At 40.7% G+C, this 21,775-nt stretch overlaps 1 protein-coding gene across 2 annotated transcripts in view; it reads left to right on the top strand.

Moving 5' to 3' along the window:
- The window catches only part of SLCO5A1 (solute carrier organic anion transporter family member 5A1), a 159,374-nt gene extending 145,258 nt beyond the window's left edge, over nucleotides 1-14,116 (top strand). The window contains exons 8-11 of one of the 2 annotated variants that reach the window (XM_053558799.1): nucleotides 1,863-2,022; nucleotides 5,730-5,971; nucleotides 8,788-8,852; nucleotides 13,368-14,116. In XM_053558799.1, coding sequence (XP_053414774.1) covers nucleotides 1,863-2,022; nucleotides 5,730-5,971; nucleotides 8,788-8,852; nucleotides 13,368-13,807 — 907 coding nt within the window. In that variant the 3' untranslated portion in view covers nucleotides 13,808-14,116. The remainder of the gene's footprint in view (nucleotides 1-1,862; nucleotides 2,023-5,729; nucleotides 5,972-8,787; nucleotides 8,853-13,367) is intronic. The other variant, XM_053558800.1, reaches the window with a different exon arrangement.
- The last annotated feature ends 7,659 nt before the right edge of the window (nucleotides 14,117-21,775 follow it).

Genomic DNA, 21,775 nt, shown 5'->3' with positions numbered 1-21,775 from the left:
GACAGCAGTTAACACAGCACTGATCAGCCTCCTGGTGAATCATTGCCTTCCTTGGTCTCCATTTCATCATCTGTAGAAAGTGATAGCTGGTCAAGGAGTTCTCGCTCTCAACACTGTTGACAACTGGGCCAGATAATTCTTCATCGTGGGAGGTGGGGGCATCCTGGGCATTGTAGGATGCTCAGTGCATCCCCCCAGATGCCAGTAGCACCCCTTCAGTTATGATAGCCCAAACTGTCTCCTGGCACTGTCAAATGTCCAGTGGGGGAAAGAAGTGCCCCCATTGAGAACCACTGATCTAGGATCATATTTTTTTAGGTATATTCAAACTTTAAAATGGTATGATACTCCGTATTAGACTTCTGTCTTGCTAGAAGTCTTTCTTGATAAGACCCTAATATTGCCTCAAATTTGTTTCTCCTATTAAAATTTGAGATATCAGAGTGTGAAGGAGGCTTTAGGAGAAGAGCCTTTGAACAAACGACACTTCAAGTTTACAGACTGATACTTGTGGTCTGGATGGGCTATGCTGCTGGGTACGTGGCACCTACGCGTCAGTGAAGACGAGCCCTGGCTTACCACCGATGTTTCACAGTCTCTGTTGAATGGATGGGTCATGGATGGGCAGATGAGTGAAGGATCTACTGCTGTTCGCTCATGTAGCGTTAGGAACAGCATGTCTTGAGTGATGCATTAAAATGGTGGTCACAAAAGCAACAGAGATCTTGGGTTGTGAGCACTGCAGAGCCTCCCTCATCCTTCTGGGGGTCCCCCTGGCATCTGCCCTCCTTTGCTCTTCCACCACCATTTCCTTATGCTTCTTTCCCCAGCCCTATGGCCTTACCTTTTTCCTTCTCTATTTATTGTCTGAGTTGATTTTCTCAGAGCTTTCATGTTGTATCATTTCTTGTATCAGATGCCATGATCTTATGAGGAAACAAACCCCATCACGTTTGACTGTCAGTTCCCATCTGGGCACCCCGAGTGAAGAACGGCTCCATCTTTCTTCTCCGGTTGTTTGAACTGAACTAGCAATGTCATTCCTAACCATATTTGAAAATCACTTCCTTTTGGTTTCCTAGAATCCCATGTCTTTCTTCGATTAATTTATTCTAGAGCAATTAAAGTTTTTGATATAATTAATGAATCTGACATTTATATGGTCATAATAATGTTGGTGATTTAGCACGAAAAAATATTTTGTCCATCTTAAAATTAAAGAGATCGGTACCCAGATTTGCAAAGATGTAGAGGCAAGTGCCTACAGTAAGTGAGTAGTTATAACAGGGCTAGAATTGCTGAGTCCAGACATAGAAATCATAGCACCAGCATGGAGGATAAAATTGAGGTGGGACAGGTAATTTGACAAAAAGTATTGAATCCAGGCTCAGCCCCTGTAGCTCAGGAGCTAGGGTGCCAGCCACATACACTGGAGCTTGTGGGTTTGAATCCAGCCTGGGCCTGCCAAACAACGACAACTACAACCAAAAAAATAGCTGGGCATTGTGGTGGGTGCCTGTCGTCCCAGCTACTTGGGAGGCTGAGGCAAGAGAATTGCTTAAGCCCAGGAGTTGGAGGTTGCTGTGAGCTGTGACGCCATGGCACTCTACCCAGGGCAACAGTTTGAGATTCTATCTCAAAGAAAAAAAAAGTGTTGAATCCATAGTACCAGGGGATTTAAAACATTCTTTATGTTTTCTTTTAAAGTCGTAGAGATAGTTTTTGAGGGTGGCTACTCCATGGTATCACAGCTTTGATTGAATGGGAAGAATACTTCTCTAAAATGGCAAAATCCTAAATGTCAAGACCTTTCCCTTTAATTTGGTAAGCAGTGCTCAAGGTCTGCTTCTTTTCTCTCTTAGACCTTCTCTCACCATGCCCCATAGGAATCTGACAGGAAGCTGCAATGTTAACTGTGGTTGTAAAATACACGAGTATGAGCCAGTCTGTGGGTCAGATGGAATTACGTACTTCAACCCTTGTCTGGCTGGCTGCGTTAATAGTGGTAATCTTAGCACCGGGGTAAGTATATTTTACAAGTTTCTCTTCTGTTAATCCGACTTCCTGTGACAAGGTCCTGACAACATTCATAGGCAACCATGATGACTTAAGTCTTCCTTTACATGAGGCTCCAAGTAATTTACGAAATACCTCTTACAAAAACCCTGAGGAAAGAAAATTGTGCAATACTGTCATTTTTTTCCCTGGAGATGATCACAGCATTTGGGTGTAGGGATCCGGTTCCCTGTCAGCCCTCTCTTCCTTTACACTCAGTGCCAATAAAGGGAAATTTGATAAGGTTGAGCTTCAAGCCTCCCATTTGTTCCTCTAATAAGGCCCTTGTGATGGATTTGAAGGTCAAGATGACCACAGTTAGTGCTGATAGGAGCAAATAGGAAACCAACCTCTGCTGACTCGTGTCTATGAAGGAGGGTGATAGCCATTTAAAAGAATAAGTGAAATTCACCAGAGAAACAGACGGTTAGTTCAGTTCAGCCTTTTTTTTGTTTTCAATGAGACAGGGTTTTACTCTGTCATCCAGACTGAAGTGCAGTGGCCTAATCACAGCTTACTGCAACCTTGAACTCCTGGGCTCAAGAAATCCTCCTGCCTCAGCCTCCCAAGTAGCTAGGACTATAGACACATATCACCTACCCAGCTAATTTTAAAAGTTTTTGTAGAGACAGGGATCTCACTCTGTTACCCAGGTTGGTCTTAAACTCTTGGCTTCAAGTGATCCTCCCATGTCAGCCTCCCAAAGTGCTAGGATTACAGAAGTGAGCCATCAGGCTTAGCAGACAATTTTTTTTTGGAGATAGAGCCTCAAGCTGTCACCCTGGGTAGAGTGCCATGGAGTCACAGCTCACAGCAATGTCCAATTCCTGGGCTCAAGTGATTCTCCTGCCTCCACCTCCCAAGTAGCTGGGACTACAGATGCCGGGCTATTTTTTGGTTGCAGCCGTCGTTGTTTGGCGGGCCCGGGCTGGGTTCGAACCTGTCAGCTCAGGTGTATGTGGCTGGCACTTTAGCCGCTTGAGCCACAGGCGCCGAGCCCTCAGACAATTTTTTTTAAATGTTCAGAATAAAGATTTATCTGTCAGCTCAAGAATAGGCTATTTTGAGAATTCCTTTTCCTGTGAATTATAAATAGGTAGTAATACTGTGGGAGAAGATTTTCCTGTTCTACTCAGTTCTTTATTATTGAGCCTGGTTTGATTCTTTGCGTAAGAACAGATTGCAGGAAGTTGCTTAAATTAAAAGGTTAATATGCATTTGCTTATTCTGTGCAGGTGATAAGGGATTATACCCTTGGCTGAATATTTTGGGGGTGTCATTTATGATTTCTGAGTTCTAAGCTGTAGTGATAAACTGAGAATTCTTGCTGCTGGCTCCCCATTCTACAATTGGTGAACTCCAGGCTGTGACCATATTGAAAGCTCTGGTGAGATCTATTTACTCCTATGAGTGGCCGAGTCCTCCCTTGGAAGTGGTCAGGTACTCTGCTGAATAGCACTTATTCTTTTAAAAATCCAGCAGTCCCTTGAGCATGATGGCCAGAGGTTTATCTTTATGCTTGCTCTTATGGCTGCTGTAAGTGTTACAAGGTCACAGTGAGAACTGGTTCAGCCAATGTCCATTCAGTGAAAAACTGACTTAACATGGTTTGTTTTGGTAACTTGTAATATCTCACAGTGTTGTAGTTTTCACTTTTGTGTTTGCGCTAAGAAGAATGGGGCCAGGCATGATGGCTCACACCTATAATCCTAGCACTTTGGGAGGCCGAGACAGGAGGATCACTTGAGCTCAGGAGTTTAAGACCAGTCTGTGCAAGAGTAAGACCCCTTCTCTACTAATAATAGAAAAATTAGTTGGGCATTGTGGCAGATGCATGTAGTCCCAGCTACTCTGGAACTTGAGGCAAGAGGATCGCTTAAGCCTAACAGTTTGGCATTGCTGTGAACTATGATGCCATGGCACTCTACCTAGCGCAACAGAGCAAGGCTGTCTCAAAAAATAAAAAATTAAAAGAGAGGTCTGGTCTTACCAACCTTTGGAGTTCAGAACCTTCTTTGATTATTACAGTGCTGTCTGCAACAAAAAGACAGGCCAGCTCAGCAGAGCTGACAAGGAACTCATCACTGTAGTGACCAGCCTGGCCAACAGATGCCCGCACAGTGTGGTTGTCCATAAGGACCCAGTGGTCTCTGACCAGATTTGTGTGAACTGGAGAAAATCTGACCTTCCTGCTCGGGAAAAGGCAATGCTGGAATTTTCACTTACTATTTCCCGAGCTGATGATGTAACAGATGACCATTTCAAAAAGCTCGAGGTACATGGCTTCCATCTGGAAGAAGGCTGGGATACAGCTGCTCTTTCAGTTTTTTATGCCACATGCAACCGCCTTGCTCAGTTTGCCAGTCTCATTCCCAGCAAAGAATTCTATCTGGTGGCAGAACCAGAGTTGGCAAAGACACAGAGTGGACTTGGTGCTCCCAGAATATAAGTCAGTGTTCTAACATTTCAGGCATGTTGCATGATAGAGCATTCGTAAGGGATGTAAGTTTTAAAAAACATTTACTTGGTGGATACAAAAGAAAGTAAATAAATTTGATCCCTGACTGCTTGAAAAAAAAGAGAGAGAAAAAAAGGAAGAAGAAGTTTGGTAGTTAACAGAGAAGGTTTGGACTCTTTTGCTTTTCTGTGACTTTAATCCCCCAGAACAGCACCTGGCCCATCAGTAGAGCCTGATTAATATTTGTTGTAAAAAAGAACAAGTGAACTGGCTTAACATCTTACCCTGTCGGAGTCTGGGAACAGCAGTGGATGGGGCCCCTGTAGCTATTCATAGAGGAGGGGGAGGGTTTAGGGCACCAGCTAATTACAGGGACTAAAAAGGTGTTTAAAATGGAACAGCTATGAACTGTCCGCTGTTATTGGCGCTGAAGTCATCGTGGTGGCATTGAACTTTTTCTGCATGCATTTAACAAACATTTACCACTTTAGGGCACCCTCTGTGCTCAGGGCTGTGTGGGTGCTGTTATGCACACAAATAAAAAGTTTGGTTGCAGTGTCTGAGAGCATTTTCTTTCTTTTTTTTTTTTTTTATTAAATCATAGCTGTGTACATTGATATGCTCATGGGGCATCATTCACTAGCTTCACAGACCATTTGACACACTTTCATCACACTGGTTAACATAGTGAGATCATTTTCTTATTGGTTAGTCCAAGAGTTAAACAGTAATTGAAGCAGGATATAATTATGACCAGAGTATGAATGTTTTCAAACTGAGTGTTAGAAGCTTCTTACAAAACTTTAGGTTTTAAAAAGTTTTGACCAGCAGAATTTGTTATTGTGAGGCACACATTTTGGACCCTTTGGACAGTGTTATCAATGAGGAAGGTACTTTCAAAGAAATATTTTGTATTAGAGCTGTTTTAAGAGTATAGAATGTCCCAAAGTAGACATACGTAATAGGGAAAATGGGAAACTGTAGCTGAATGTACCTTTATTTATGAAATGTTCATGAAAAAACTTATAAAATATTTACAAAATATTTCTCTATGTGTTGATGTATAAATATATAAAACATAATATGAGCTTGTTAATTTTCCTATGTATGGCAACCATTGGGACACCCGGTATTTTTACTTAACTTTGTCTTTATAGTCCTCTGCTGAATTTTCCTTTTGGGTGGCGTACAACTCATCCTTGTTTTGCTCACTTAGGTACGGAATTATACCGAGTGCACCTGTGTCCAAAGTCGGCAAGTGATCACTCCCCCCACGGTGGGGCAGCGCAGTCAGCTCCAAGTGGTGATCGTCAAAACGTATCTCAATGAAAATGGTTATGCTGTGTCTGGGAAGTGTAAACGGACCTGTAACACCCTTATCCCCTTCTTAGTTTTTCTTTTCATAGTCACTTTCATCACAGCCTGTGCCCAGCCATCAGCCATCATTGTAACCCTCAGGTGAGAACAGCATTCAACAGCGAGGGTGGGTTCTCTATGTAGAATTGCCACAGCACATATTCTGGGACAAGGGACTGATTTGCTAAAGCTGAGACCAAAGCAAAATTATTACAGATAGTGCGGGAGGGCGTTCAGACATTTGCCGGGTGAACATAGGAGTTTTTCCCTATCAAGAGAAAAAGGACGGTTGTAACATTTAGTCCTCCATAACTGTCTTTATTCAACTAGGTCATATTCCTGCTGGTTTGTGAAACTGAAGTCTCTGCCTCCTGAGGTTCAACTTCAGGAGTTGAAAGCCATTATCCTTTAAACTGTAAGAAGCCCAGAGAAGCAGGAAGTAATTTGGGAAAGTTGCTAATCGCGCAGGCAGCAAAAAGCTATTATGTCCAACCTTGTAGATAGTTAATACCTCCAGGATCAGGGGCAATTTATGCTGAGCCTGAAATTCAAACTGCTGTGTTTATTAATTTTGCTGTCATATATAAAATTTTGGACTTGAATCAAGAAAAGGGTAGACTGGGAAATGTGGTATTTTTAGTTGTATGGGCTGTGCTTTCTTTGCTATATCCTGTTTGGGTTTCTTGTTTATAAGAGGACCTGGGAGCTACTTTTGTCCTATTAAAAATGTTGACATCAGGGTCAGGTGCAGTGGCTCACAACTGTAATCCGAGCACTCTAGGAGGCCGAGGTGGGTGGACTGCTTGAGCTCAGGAGCTCCAGACCAGCCTGAGCAAGAGTGAGACCCCATCTCTACTAAAAATAGGAACATTAGTCAGCCGTGGTGGTGGGCACTTGTATAACCAGCTACTTGGGAGGCTGAGGCAGGAAGATCAGTTGAGCCCAGGAGTCTGAAGTGGCTGTGAGCTAGGCTGATGCCACCGTGCTGGAGCCTGGGCAACAAAGAGAGACACTGTCTACCAGAAAAAATGTTAACATTGGTGCATTCAAATGAACGTGTTGGTGTTTACAATAAGGATGAGCAAAGGAAGGAACTAGAGAGTGTGGTGAAGCCAGAAGAGGACGGGGTGGCTTCAGTGGGACTTGGGGTCATAGTTCAATGAGGGGGTGAAGGAAGAGAGGCATCTGCTGGGTGGCCCTGCGTGGTCAGGGCAGGGGGCTGCGTCAGGTATTCCGACTTCTTTCCTACTGGGTGCTGAGTCAGGCATTTCCCAGCAAAGTCACTCCTTTGCAGTGAGGTAATAACACACGAAGGGCTTCCATGCACTCAGTTCTTCCATCAGCAGATACTTACGGAGGGACAGCCACGCATGCAGCCCTGGGCAAATTGGTATGAGAAATAAATTGGGAAAAAGATGACAGGGCACTAGCCTATTGGTAGGGGATGGGAAAGATAAGGTTTTGAAACATTTAAAAAGACATGTGATTATTAATAAATTTACTCAAAAATTCTTTTGCACTTTAATTCCGCATGTTTAATAACCTATAGACAGGCTACCCTTTTGATAGTGGTCAAATGTGGCAAATCATCATCTGGCTTCCAACCCAAAATTTCAAAAAGGAGCGCTTGAATATTTGCTAATTACAAAATCAATAGATTCCAGTCTTTCTGCCATATGGGAATTACTTGGAAGCATAAGTTTCAGAAAAGTAGAAAAAAAGACATGGTTGGGAGGAGTCCATGTAATCTCTGATGTTGACTTGTTTCCTGTGTATTTTTGGAGCATATGGGTAGAGCTGTCACCCTGGATAGAGTGCCATGGTGTCACAGATCACAGCAACCTCAAACTCTTGGGCTTAAGCGATTCTCTTTGTTTCAGCCTCCCGAGTAGCTTGGACAACAGGAGCCCACCACAACACCTGGCTATTTTTTGGGTGTAGTTGTCATTGTTGTTTGGCAGGCCTGGGCTGGATTCGAACCTGCCAGCTCTGGTGTATGTGGTTAGTGCCCTAGCTGCTGAGCTACAGGCTCTGAGCCAGGAGCATATTTTTAAAAATTTTCTTTACTGGGTGGTGCCTGTGGCTCAAGGAGTAGGGCGCCGGTCCCATATGCCGGAGGTGGCGGGTTCAAACCTAGCCCCGGCCAAAAAAAAAAAAATTTTTTTTTCTTTACTTTATTTTATTTAATTTTTATTGAGACTAAGTCTCACTTTGTGGCCCTCAATAGAATGCCATGGCATCATAGCTCACAGCAACTTCCAACTCTTGGGCTCAAGCCATTCTCTTGTCACAGCCTCCCCAGTAGCTTGGACTTAAGGCAACTGCCACAATGCCTCGATTTTTTTTGTAGAGATGAGGTCTTGCTTTTGCTCAGGCTGGTCTCGAACTCCTGAGCTCAGGCAATCCACCCACCCTGGCCTTCCAGAGTGCTAGGATTACAGGCATGAGCCACTGCCCTCGGCCTTGTTTTTTTTTTTTTTTTTTTGATATCCTGGAGGAATTACTGGAGTAATTTTCACTGTACACCTCTATCCTTCTGGAAAGTACAGACAAACAGAGAAAAAAGGCATCATTTAGAATAAAATTTTATAATTTTATTTTAAAATAATAGGATTTTAGAAGCTGAGTTAGAGCCTGTTCGGCCTCTTAGGCCAAAAATGTTTGACCCTTTGTCTCTATTTCAATGGAAAGAATTAGAATTAATGAGAGCCTCTTTGGTGTCCTCACTGGGGAGACTTTTACTCAGTGAGTTAAACATCAGCCATCTTGCTTGGCTGTTGTTAGTAAATTCTAGTGAATTAAGCACTTTGGTGCAGCAACTTTTTTAGATCCCAGCTAGCTATGATGCAGATTTGATTTGACGTTCATTTTCTCCGAGTCACTATTGAAAACCATTTCTTCGTTTCCCTTCACTGCAGGTCTGTAGAAGATGAAGAGAGACCCTTTGCACTGGGAATGCAGTTTGTTCTGTTGCGAACACTCGGTACGTTCCTGAATTTCCAAGAGTGCTTCTTAGTTCCTCTTTCCAGATGGCAAATTCTCACTGCCCTTTAAAAATGGCAAGTCACATCATGTATGACCATTAGTGAGACCTTACAAATTACTGGTGAGGGCTCAACTTCCTTATTTTCTGATTTGAACCGAAAGCTCACAAATTCTATCATTTGATGAAACAAAATAAAAACAGCTTTAAATTAGTTTCTTTTTCATTGTGAACCTAACCTTGGGTAAAATTCCTCAGGAAGAAATATTAAATCAAGCAATTTGTAATGGTCTTGTAATCCTGGTGTTATGCCTTCTTAATATAAAAGTGATAGAAATTGGTGTTCATTTTATTTGTGAAATTTTCAGTTCCTTACTTCCTTCAAGTAATTTTATTGTACTAAACAAAGAGAATACTTATCAAGTCTTCTGAGAAAGAAAAAAAAGCCTTCCCCAACCTCCCACCTCCCCTCCCCTCCCTTGGCCCTTACCCCATATTCTTGTGCTATAGTTGGGTTATAGCCTTCATATATGTACAATACAAATGTCTACACACAATAACTAAGAAAATGCCATGAAGGCTATGTTAAACAGTTTGATGAAAATATTTCAGATTGTATATGAAACCAGCATATTGTACCCCTTGACTGCACTAATGTACACAGCTATGATTTAATAATAAAAAAATCCCTCTAAGTGACATACAAAGACTACCCTCCAAGGCTTTACTCATTATAAGAGAAGCTCACTAGTGTTGTTTCAATGTGATAAAAGCACATTTGCCCACGAAGAAAATTGTTCTTATTTTTATAACACCGCATCACCTTGTGAAGTCTTGGAACAATGAATGGAAATAAGTGTGACAAGTACACTGTTCTTTTGATCAATTTCAATGTATTTTTAATTGACTTCCTCATGATCGAGCCTCTTTTTTTTTTTTTCTAAAATAATTTTCCTTAAGGACTAATCTGTCATTTTCTTCAGCTGTTATTTTTTTCTCAAGTAATCAGTATCATTGTCCCATAGAACAAAAAAAATTATTTTTAATTTGAATTTCTTAGTTCAGTTTTGAAAGATGAAGCATTTTAAAAACGGCGTTGTCTGATCCTTTGAAGCCTTAATCCTCTTGGGCGTTATCAGTTTATCTTAAGTTGTGGTTGATGGCCCCGTTCAAGAATGAGCACTTCTCGTAAGCCCCAGAGGAAAATGCTTCTAGTTTTACATAATGGATGGCTTCCTTTCTGATAGCAGCGAAACTTTGAAGGTGCTGTTTTTTAAAAGAATGCTGGTTAAAGGAATTCTGACACACTTAGATATAGTTAAGAAGTTTGCCTTATACTTCTTGTTGAAAAGTAAAAAGTGTTATTTAGAAAGGCACTTTGGGATTGGTGCCCTTAGCTCAGTGGGTAAGGTGCCAGCTATGGACACTGAGGCTGGCAGGTTCAAAACCAGCCCGGGCCAGCTAAAACAACAATGACAACTGCAACAACAACAACAGAAAATAGCTGGGCATTGTGGTGGCGCCTGTAGTCCTACTTGGGAGTCTGAGGCAAGAGCATTGCTCTAGCCCAAGAGTTTGAGGTTGCTGTGAACTGTGATGCCACAGCAATCTACCCAGGGTGACATAGTGAGACTGTGTCTCAAAAAAAAAAAAAAGAAAGAAAAGAAAAAAGAAAGGCATTTTGGGAGGCAAAGGCAGGAAGATCATTTGAGACCAGGAGTTTGAGACCAGTCTGAGCAAGAGCCAGACCTCATCGGTGCCAAAAATATAAAAATTACCTGGGCCTGGTGGTGTGTACCTGTAGTCCCAGCTACTCAGGAAGCTGAGGCAGGAGGATTTCTAAAAGTTTGAGATTGCTGTGAGCTATGCTGATGCCACTGCACTCTAGTCTGAGAGACACAGCAAGACCTGTCTCCAAAAAAAGTGTTATTTAGACAGAAGGAAATTTGTTAATTAAAGGGGTGGTTGACTAGGAAAAGGAAAAAATAATTTCTTGTTTTGGCTTCAACTCCCTCTGATGCTCTGGAGTTGAGGTTATTTGATAAGGATTTGGAGGTTAGACGAGCCGTTAGACATACACTGTAGCATCAAGAACAAGTGAAGACAGCAATCCCACTTCTAGGGATCAACCTGAAGGAAAAGAAGTCATTTTATTAAAAAAAAAAAAAAAACACCTGCAATTGAATATTTATTGCAGCACCATTCACAATTACAAAGATGCAGATCAACCCACGTGCCCATCAATTCATGAGTAGATTAACAAAACATGGTATAGGTGTACCATGGAGTACTAACCAGCCATTAAAAGGATGAATTAATGCCTTTTGCAACAATTTGGATGAACCGGAGACCATTATCCTAAGTGAAGTATCCCCAAAATGGAAAAACAAACTCCACATGTACTTGTTATTAAACTGAAACTTACCGATGAGCACACATGTGCAAGGTGGAGAGGGAAGGAGGTGAGGGAAGGAGGTGAGGGCAAAACCCTACCCAACACGTACAATGAACACTATTCGGCTGATGGGCACACTGATACCTGTGACTCGAGCATTACAAAAGTGACCCAGGTCATCAAAAACATTTGTGACCCATGGACGGCTCCTGTGGCTCAGTCGGTAAGGCGCTGGCCCCATATACCGAGGGTGGTGGGTTCAAACCCAGCCCCGGCCAAACTGCAACCAAAAAATAGCCGGGCGTTGTGGCGGGCGCCTGTAGTCCCAGCTGCTCGGGAGGCTGAGGCAAGAGAATCACTTAGGCCCAGGAGTTGGAGGAGGAGCTGTGTGAGGCCACAGCACTCTACAGAGGGCCATAAAGTGAGACTCTGTCTCTACAAAAAAAAAAAAAACAAACAAAAAAAACCATTTGTGACCCCCTTGATACTTTGTTTATTTTGGTTTGTTTGTTTGTTTTTCTTTTTCTTTTTTTTTTGGAGACAATCTCACTTTGTCACCCTCACTAGAATGCTGTGGCGTCACAGCTCACAGCAACCTCAAACACTTGGACTCAAGTGATTCTCTTGCCTCGGCCTCCCAAGTAGCTGGGATTACAGGCACCCGCCACAAGGCCTGGCTATTTTTAGACATGAGATCTTGCTCTGGCTCAGGTTGGTCTCAAACTGGTGAGCTCAGGCAATCCACCCACCTTGGCCTTCCAGAGTGCTGGGATTACAGGCATGAGCCACCGCACCTGGCCCCCCCTTGATGCTTTGAAATGAAAACATTTTTTAAAAAGAGTAAGTGAAGGGAGAACACTGTAGGCACTTACTATTTAATCTAACTTTATCTTAACTTCTGTTGTTGGGAAAAAGTGTAATTGGACCAACAAACCAATTTGCATTTCTCCAAAATTTCAAACCAAAACAGAAAAGGAGTCTTAAAAAAAAATCACTTTAATGATATAAAAAATGAGGATACCTTACTTGAATAAAAACAACTTATTTAAAAACAGTGTAAGCTGTGTCACTTACAGCTTCCCGGGCTATTAGCATACCTTTCTCTTTTCCTGGCTCCCTTCTTCCGGCTCTGTTTTCTTCCCTTCTCCTCTGCTCTCTCCCACCACTTTCTTCTGTAAACTCTTATTGAGATCCTTGGGATGCAAAGAATAAAAGGCGTGGCCCCTGCCATCAAAAAGGGTGACAGATTTGCAAACAGTTTAAATACTGTGTGATAGTGACCCAAATGGAGAGAGAGCACAGTGGCATCTGAGTGAGTCAGGAGTGTAAAGGTGGGGGGGGACATTTGTAAGGTGAATGAGTTGGGGGTGGGGACACATTTTGACAAAAGGAGTAGCATGTAACAAAGGAAGTCAATGTACTAGGTAGACTTTATTTCTTAAGGGATTAAAGAAATGTCTCCACCGCAGCCCCAACAACAAAGCTGTTAGTCATCTCGATCTTTCATAAACTTCAAAGATGAAGTTTATGCTGTAATAAATTTTTTTATATTTAACGTTGTCTATACTTACATGGGCCTTTATAAAGTTGCCACTTGATGTGGTATCTGAGGTATGGGAGGTGATGCTTTTCTTATATAGACTAGAACTCAACCCACAAGAACTAAGTGTACTCAGTTTGGGGCAATAAAGGGTTTGGGTATTGCTTCTTGAATATTTAATGACAAAATCCAATTTTTAAGTTTAAAAGGGTTCTCCAATTGCATTTTTAGCAATAGATATTTTTCAGCTTTGTGGAGGTATAATTAGCATTAATTTTATCTATTTAAAGTGTACAATGTGATGATCCGATAACATATGTAAGCAATAGATTTTATAATCCTAAGCATCAATATCACATTCTGAGTTGCAGACTAGAACTAGAAGATTTTAAGTATCTAAAAACAAGGTGGCTAATGTTTTTATGATGTTTTATGATGAATATATCGTGATAAAATGTGATTTGCTAAAAAAAAAAAATCAAATAACATAAGACAATCACTCCCCTTGCTAATTTACAAATCTGTTTTCTCTTATAAGATGTGCTAAATCTTTATATTTCCTTTTTCTGCACAACTCTAGCATACATTCCTACCCCCATTTACTTTGGAGCCGTCATCGATACCACCTGCATGCTCTGGCAACAGGAGTGTGGAGTACAGGGCTCTTGCTGGGAGTACAACGTGACGTCATTTCGTTTTGTCTACTTTGGTTTGGCGGCTGGCCTCAAATTCGTGGGCTTTATTTTTATTTTTCTGGCCTGGTACTCCATAAAATACAAGGAAGATGAACTACAGAGGCAGAGATGGAGAGAATTCCCCCTGAGCACTGTGAGTGAGAGAGTGGGCCACCCTGACAGTGCCCGGACTAGATCTTGCCCCACTTTCAGCACCCAGGGAGAATTCCAGGAAGAGACTGGTCTGCAAAAAGGGATCACAGCACAGACCTACTCGGGACCCTTCCCAGAAGCAATAAGTTCCTCTGCGGACCCAGGGCTGGAAGAGAGCCCTGTTGACATGTAGCTGCCTTCCTGAAGCTTGAAAATGGAAGAATTTCATCTTGTTGGTTGAGTCGAATATGGCGACTTGAGAAACAACCGTGCCTTCTTTTCCTTTCTTTTTGTAACCTCTGCAGACACAATCCTCAAACCAACAAAACTCAGTCTACACAGCCACTATTGATTGAGGGCTGGATACCTCAACAAGACTGAGCGCCTTCCTCCCGCCACCCCAAGATGGAGGAGGTTACATAGATTTGTTACCATTTCCGCTGTGTTAATTAAAAGCTCGCTTTCCAGAGGTATATGGTGAACAAAATCATGGGAAGGCGAATGGTGGTGCATATCATTAGTGTACACTCCAAACGAAGGTGAGCTTGACCGTGACTTTGTATATACAAAGCAAAGTTTTTAGAGATGAACACCTACTGTGAGTTCTGCTACAAAGCACAAATGAATTTGCTTCAACTATGCAATTTGAATGGGAAAATGTTACGTGCAGCATGTTACTTTTGCTTTCACAGAATAAGGCAGATTTGGTTTTGAAAAGAGGAAGCTAAACTTTCCCTACAGTACTGTTAATAGCATTTTAAGCCATAGCAGAATTCTCCATCAGGTAGAATTTTTCAAATGCTTCAGAGGAACCATATACGTAGCGAGATACAAGGAACAGCTGCTTCCTTTCTGAAGACTCATTTCTCCCTTAGTCTGACTGCCCCATCATAAGGTAGGCAAAGAAGCTGCTGAATCATAAATCTCATAGCTTGAATATAAACTCCAGTATTCTTTCGTAAGGAGCTTTAAAACTAGTGTGCTGACCAATAGGACTATAAACTATAATTTGAGATGCATAATAAGGAAAGAAACTGATGGCTTTCTTATCCAAGGAAATTGCTGTGGAAATTTCTCAAGTTCTTAGGTGCCCATGAAGTCACTGGGAAAAGTCCCACCTGAGCATTTTGTTGATAGTTAAATCTTGAAAGCACTGGCACATCTGCTTTGCTTTCTTTTTTCTAGATGGAAAATTGTTGTGATTGCTCCTGAAGATGAGTAATTCCATCAGGAAAGCTGTACTTGGGATATAAAAGATCACTTTGAATATAGGAGGAGGGAGATCTTTGAGGATGTAATCCGAGTAATGATGGAAGATTATTTAAAATAAACTAGTCTATCATATGGATTCCTACTTTGTCAGAGTTAGAATCATTTTATACCCTCCTTTGATTCCCTCCTGCTGTAACCTTCCTTCAGTGATTCCGAGGGAGGATTTTTCTGTTCCTAACATGCACTTTAGGATTATTATCCATCATTCTTTTCAGTACCTCCCAGCATATCACTTTGGCTTAAGCACCACACAGAATGCGTTCTACACAGTTCTTATGATAGATGCCTCCTGACAGCAGTACAGACCAGCAGTAAGTTAGCTGCGTGGGACTGCAAAGTCCAAATACAGACATAGTTGTGAATTGTTCCTACCAAGGAGTCTATGCTTGCGTAGGGCTAATTTGGGAAATGGCTTCCTCTTCTGGTTTACACTCATCCACAGAACAGATGTGATGGACAGACTGTTTCCTGATGTTCAGGCATTTGCCTTCCATCCTTGTTTGGCTGCACAACTGGAATTCTGTGAATATTCCTGGGTACAGGGTTGTTTTCCTTTCTTTCTAGGAAGGACTTTGGTCAGATAGATCTCTTGGTTGCATGCAGTTTATGGAGAGAGTTATCACCATCATACGGAATAATGTCTACAAGGGGATAATGTCTACAAGTGGTAGAACTAGTGATCTCAGGTGACAAAGACTTCCCTTTGGCCCTTGGGCCTGGCTCTCAGGGAGGTGAGCAGTCCTGCTTGGCTATGGCTGTAATCGCTCTGGTGTCAGCTAGACTTTGGTCAATGTGATGGATGTTGAAGGTTTTCAGAAAACCTTGCTGATAGCCTAGTGTCTACTCTGGAGCCTCAGGGTTCCCCTTTACTCTCTGTGGAGGATCTTTGATCCTTTAGAAGAGAAAGTTTCCTTTGGTAAGGGAGGTAAAGATAATGTAAGTTGGAGAGGAATGGTTTTTCCTCTGATTGTTAGGATACTGCATTCAGAGAATTCTGGTGGGATTGTTTTGTTTTGTTTTTTGGTAGCTAAGCTGGTTAGAATTACCAGGGGTAATGACAGAGCCCCTCCTATGCCCTTCTCTACCTTAAACAGTCATCCACTTCAGCAGTCATTTGTCCGGGCACCAGTTATCTGTCCATATCAGGTGCCATTTTACCTGATGATCATCTGCCACTCTATGAAATCCCATGGAATGATTAGACCAGAACTCAAAGAATTGGCCTAAAATGTGCACCACAATGTTAATATTGTACTTCCTCAAGTATCTGCTACTTTTAAATAGCGGGTGTATTATTAGTGTGTTGTTGGTGAAAATAGACTAAGTAGAAAAAATTGTGAAAAAATAAAGGTTTGAAATATGTACCAATTAAGAGTGGTTCCCAGAATACTTTGGGCTATGGTAGCATCAAGGAGTATTTCATAGCCAACTAAAGTGACTATTTTAGATGATACCATTTCATTGTATATTTAGGGTCTTATATGTTTATTAATAAATAGGTCATGTTACTTTATAGTCACAGCTCCTGTTAGAAGTTTTAATTACCACCTTCCATGAGCTTAGGCTTCAAATTACTCATTTTGGCAAAAGATCATCATGTTCCTTTGTAAACTCTGAAAACTAGTATATTATTTGGCTTTAATATGCAAATATTATATTCTTGAGTTCATCCTTGTTAATTTAGAAACTCCCAGGGGATGAATGGGTAGTTGAAACATGTTCTTTGGTAATTTTTATTAGTATAAAATCCTTGTTCTTTGTAGGGGGATTTAATTCTTAAAAATAGGTAAAATTTATTCAGAATCAAGGTATTGAGGATGAGGAAAATGGAGGAGCAGAGAGGAAACAAATTAGCATTTGTTGAATGTTGACTATTTGCAGAGCGTTTTGTCAAGCACATTGTTCATTCTAATCCTCTTATTAAGCTTGCTAAGATTTTATTCTTTTTTTTTTTTAAAACAGATATGAAACAGAGGCTTAGAGAGGTGAAGTAACTTGTTTAGAATTGTCAAGAATGGCAAAGTCAGGATTCGGAGGTTTCCCTGATCATTATTCACTTCTTAATACCACATGATACAAACAGTAGTTTTTGGTTAACAAAGGCAAGATGTGACTATAAAATGGGGAGGTTAAAGCACTTCATTTTTTGATGTATTGTTTGTTTCTAAAGAGTAGAGAAGTTATCTTTTGTGTGTGTCAACAGAAAAAAAGGAAACATCTGTAGGAAACATCAAGATTTAATGTTTCACTGGATTTTCAAGGCAAATTTACATTTATTTAGCTACGTGTTATATTAAAAATGGTCATACCTCAATTTACCTATAGTTCTTGCTAATATCGAACAAATCCATTTTGTGTGTTAATATCAAGTCTTAGCAGAATTTCTGAAATGAAATATTATGACAAAATGTAGTTCAGATTTGTTGAATCTGAGCTTTGGGGATTTCAGGTGTATCTTTTTTTTCAGAATATTAACATTTCCATGAGTTTTTTGGTGAATATGAGTCTTAAGATTCCTAAGAAGGATTTTAAATGAACAAAGACAAAGTATGTACCGAGCCACCAACCCCAATTGCTACGTTTAGTAGCTGTGACAATAAACCGTGGCATGCACTTGCAGATGTCAGCCTTTGCAGGAGGGAGTGCTGGGGGAGCACCCAGCGCAGGTGATGCCAGTCCCACATTTTTACCAACCACCAAGAAAATCCTTCACTTTCACAATTCCAACTTACATTTGTTGGTGGAATTGGAGCCAGAAAGTTTCTTTTGAACCCCATTTTGTAGAACCTGTCAGTGCACCAAAGAGAAACTTCATAGTTTGGATGAACTTGAAGCATTTGGGAATCCTCTGGTGCACCCAGGGGCAGGAGCCAAGTTTAGGGTGGTAGCCGACTATATTTCTGATTGTGTGTGTGCTTAAGACATCACAGATGGAACCAAATGCGAATATAACTATTGATATATAGGTGCATACTGATCATACTAAGTAGCAGATAGATACCAAATACTGTCTAATCCCATAATGCCTAGACGGCTGACTCTCTGTTACACAGACCAGTAGGTAGCCTTTACGCAGATCTGTTTCCTCTCCACCCTAAGGGAAGTTAGTTGCCTCGTGCACTTTATCTTTTCTGTCTTCTCTCTGTTCTTTATCTGCCAGGATGCTGTGGACTGGATCTGTCCCAGACTTCTTGTTGCATTAGAACCAGACCTGTCTATGTTTGGAGAAGTTTTATTTTAGGCACTTCATTTTTACTCAAGCCCTAGGAAGGGTTAAATAAGACAAAAAACCCTCCTAGGTGTTTGCTTTGGCAACAATAAAACAAAAATGCCTTGGTGCTAAAAGTATTTAATGATGCATGTTCGCCGTGAAGAAAATGTCACTGAAGTCACAGTATTTTTCTAATAAGGGGCTGCATGTGCTTTGCATTTGGAAATCTGGAGAATTTCCTGGAAAACAAGCACCCATGTCTTTCATTTCAACAGTTAGTGCATGAACTCCGCGCTGCAGAAATGGAATGTGAGGGGAGTATTTTTCTATGGAAAACTCAGTGCTTTTGATATTTGTTTAGCAAGAATCATCAGATGCTAAAAACAATTTCAGAGAGAGGTAAAAAAATTTCAGATACTCTTTTCTTATTTCTTCTCTAAGCTTATGCCCATCTAAGGTGTTTTTAACACTGGGATTTTGAAGGTGTCTTTTTTGGTATTCCACCATCGTATGTTAAAATTGAAGGAGACAATGTTATGGAAAATGAAAATAATTGCAGGGGACATATTAAACAAAAGGGGTGAATAGGGAGGTATAAAGTGGGTATCTAGAATTGAAAGCTAGGAGTAATTGGTAAGACTAGTGCCATTGGTAATTGATAATTGCTAAGACTGGTACCAAATAGTGGGCATTTTTCTTAGAATACATACCTCTATCCAAACCCCCAAATGTTAATTTAAAAGCATGAAGCAGTCAGGTCAGCCTCTAACTCTTTTGTTTAAGGAAATGTAATACTGGGTCAAATAAACTGGCATTAGGACATTAGTGGAGTGTGTGTTCAGTGTGTGTGTGTGTGTTTGTGTGCAGAGGTGTGCTCATGATGAAAGGCTGTTTTTTGTTGTATAAAGGTGGTTGATTTTGTGATTTTTAAAATGAATATTTATTTGCAGACCTCTTAGGGTAATTTAAAAGATGTATGATTTCCTTGTGTTTAATGAAATTTATTGTCGGTGTACTAATAAAAATCTTGGTTTACAACATCTCGAAAACTTGATCATTGAAAATTAAGAAAAAATTTTTAAAAATGAATAAAGCGTGTTGGATTGAAATTCATTTGTCTCTATATTTTTATTGTTTGAAGAGATGACGTGATGAGGCCAGTGTGACTGTCCAGCTCTCCTACACAGATAAAACTCCACCTTGAAGCAGAATGTTCTACGTGTAAACTATTAGGCCTGTAGCCTGCCAGAGCTACAGGTTTTTGTGGAGGCACCAAAGAATAATTTTTTAAATAGTTCATCACTTACCTGTTTAAATTCAAAACAGACTTTCAGAATGCAGAACTGTATGCCTTGAATATGGTTTGTTAACACATGCTTAAACAATGTGCCGACCCCTCAATCTCAGACACACAGGTTTATTTCTCATTCTTTTTGCATGTCTATCATGAGTCTGTTCCACACAGTCCCTCAGGGATCCAGGCAGAGATTCTACCATCTTGAAACTGCACCAGTTGGAACTCTCAGGTTTGGCCTTAGTTGACTGGGCAAGAAAAAGAAGAACCCAGCAAATAGCTAAAGGGCTTTTCTCTTTCACCACCTGCAAGTAACATGCAACTTCTGCTCCCATTTCATTGGCCTGAATTAGTCTCATGGCCCTGCCTAACTACCTGGCTCCTAAAAATATAGGGGAGTAAACGGTGAATATTTCGTGGGTATTATTCTTTGCCACATAATTGACTGTGATAGATTAAGAATGATTCCCAAAAGAGTCCAACTCATTATTTTACTTTTTTTTTCTTTTTCTTTTTTTTATTAAATCATAGCTGTGTACATTGATATGATCATGGGGCATCATTCACTAGCTTCACAGACCGTTTACCAAGTTTCACATATACCCTTGTAAGATGCACCGCTGGTGTAATCCCACCAATCCCCTTCCCTCTACCCACCTCCCCCCTCCCTCCCCTCCTTTTCCCCCTTCCCCCCATTCTTAGGTTGTAACTGGGTTATAGCTTTCATGTGCAAACCCTAAATTAGTCTCATAGTAGGGCTGAGTACATTGGGTACTTTCTCTTCCATTCTTGAGATACTTTACTAAGAAGAGTATGTTCCAGCTCCATCCATGTAAACATGAAAGAGGTAAAGTCTCCATCTTTCTTTAAGGCTGCATAATATTCCATGGTGTACATATACCACAATTTATTAATCCATTTGTGGATCGATGGGCACCTGGGCTTCTTCCATGACTTAGCAATTATGAATTGAGCTGCAATAAACATTCTGGTACAAATATCTTTGTTCTATTCTTGCTAATGCGTTTGAGTTCTCTGTGGATTCTGGTTATTAAACCTTTGTCGGAGACATAACCTGCAAATATCTTCTCCCATTCTGAGGGCTGTTTGCTTGCTTTACTTACTGTGTTCTTGGCTGTGCAGAAGCTTTTTAGTTTGATCAAGTTCCAGTAGTGTATTTTTGAAGCTGCTTCAATTGCCCAGGGGGTCCTCCTCATAAAATACTCGCCCATCCCGATTTCTTCAAGGGTTTTCCCTGCACTCTCCTCAAGTATTTTTATTGTTTCATGTCTTAAGTTCAAATCTTTGATCCAGTGAGAGTCTATCTTAGTTAATGGTGAAAGCTGTGGGTCCACTTTCAGTCTTCTACAGGTTGCCAGCCAGTTCACCCAGCACCATTTGTTAAATAGGAAATCTTTTCCCCACTGAATGTTTTTAATTGGCTTGTCAAAGATTAAATAATGGTAAGTAGCTGGATTCATCTCTTGATTCTCTATTCTATTCCAGACATCTATCTCTCTGTTTTTGTGCCAATACTATGCTGTTTTGATCACTATTGATTTGTAGTATAGTCTGAGGTCTGGTAGCGTAATTCCTCCTGCTTTGTTTTTATTTCTGAGTAATGTCTTGGCTATTCGAGGTTTTTTCTGATTCCATATAAAATGAAGTATTGTTTTTTCAAGATCTTTAAAGTATGACAGTGGAGCTTTAATAGGGATTGCATTGAAATTATATATTGCTTTGGGTAGTATAGACATTTTAACTATGTTGATTCTTCCCAGCCATGAGCATGGTATGTTTTTCCATTTGTTAATATTTTCAGCTATTTCTTTTCTTAGAGTTTCATAGTTCTCTTTATAGAGATCTTTCACGTCCTTTGTTAGATAAATTCCCAAATATTTCATCTTCTTTGGCACTACTGTGAATGGGATAGAGTCCTTAACTGTTTTTTCAACTTGACTGTTGTTGGTATATATAAAGGCTACTGATTTATGAATGTTGATTTTGTAACCTGAGACGCTGCTGTATTCCTTGATCACTTCTAAGAGTTTTGTAGTAGAGTCCTAGTGTTTTCCAGATATACTATCATATCATCCGTGAAGAGTGAAAGTTTGATCTCTTCTGACCCTATATGGATACCCTTGATCGCCTTTTCTTCCCTAATTGCAGTGGCTAAAACTTCCATTACAATGTTGAAAAGCAATGGAGACAATGGGCAGCCTTGTCTGGTTCCTGATTTGAGTGGAAATGATTCCAATTTAACTCCATTCAATATGATATTGGCTGTGGGTTTGCTGTAGATGGTCTCTATCAGTTTAAGAAATGTCCCTTCTATACCGATTTTCTTAAGTGTTCTGATCATGAAGGGATGCTGGATATTATCA

The sequence above is a fragment of the Nycticebus coucang genome, chromosome 13 (genome assembly GCF_027406575.1).
Source record: "Nycticebus coucang isolate mNycCou1 chromosome 13, mNycCou1.pri, whole genome shotgun sequence".
Lineage (NCBI taxonomy): Eukaryota > Metazoa > Chordata > Mammalia > Primates > Lorisidae > Nycticebus > Nycticebus coucang.
This window is presented reverse-complemented; position numbering and strand designations above follow the sequence as displayed.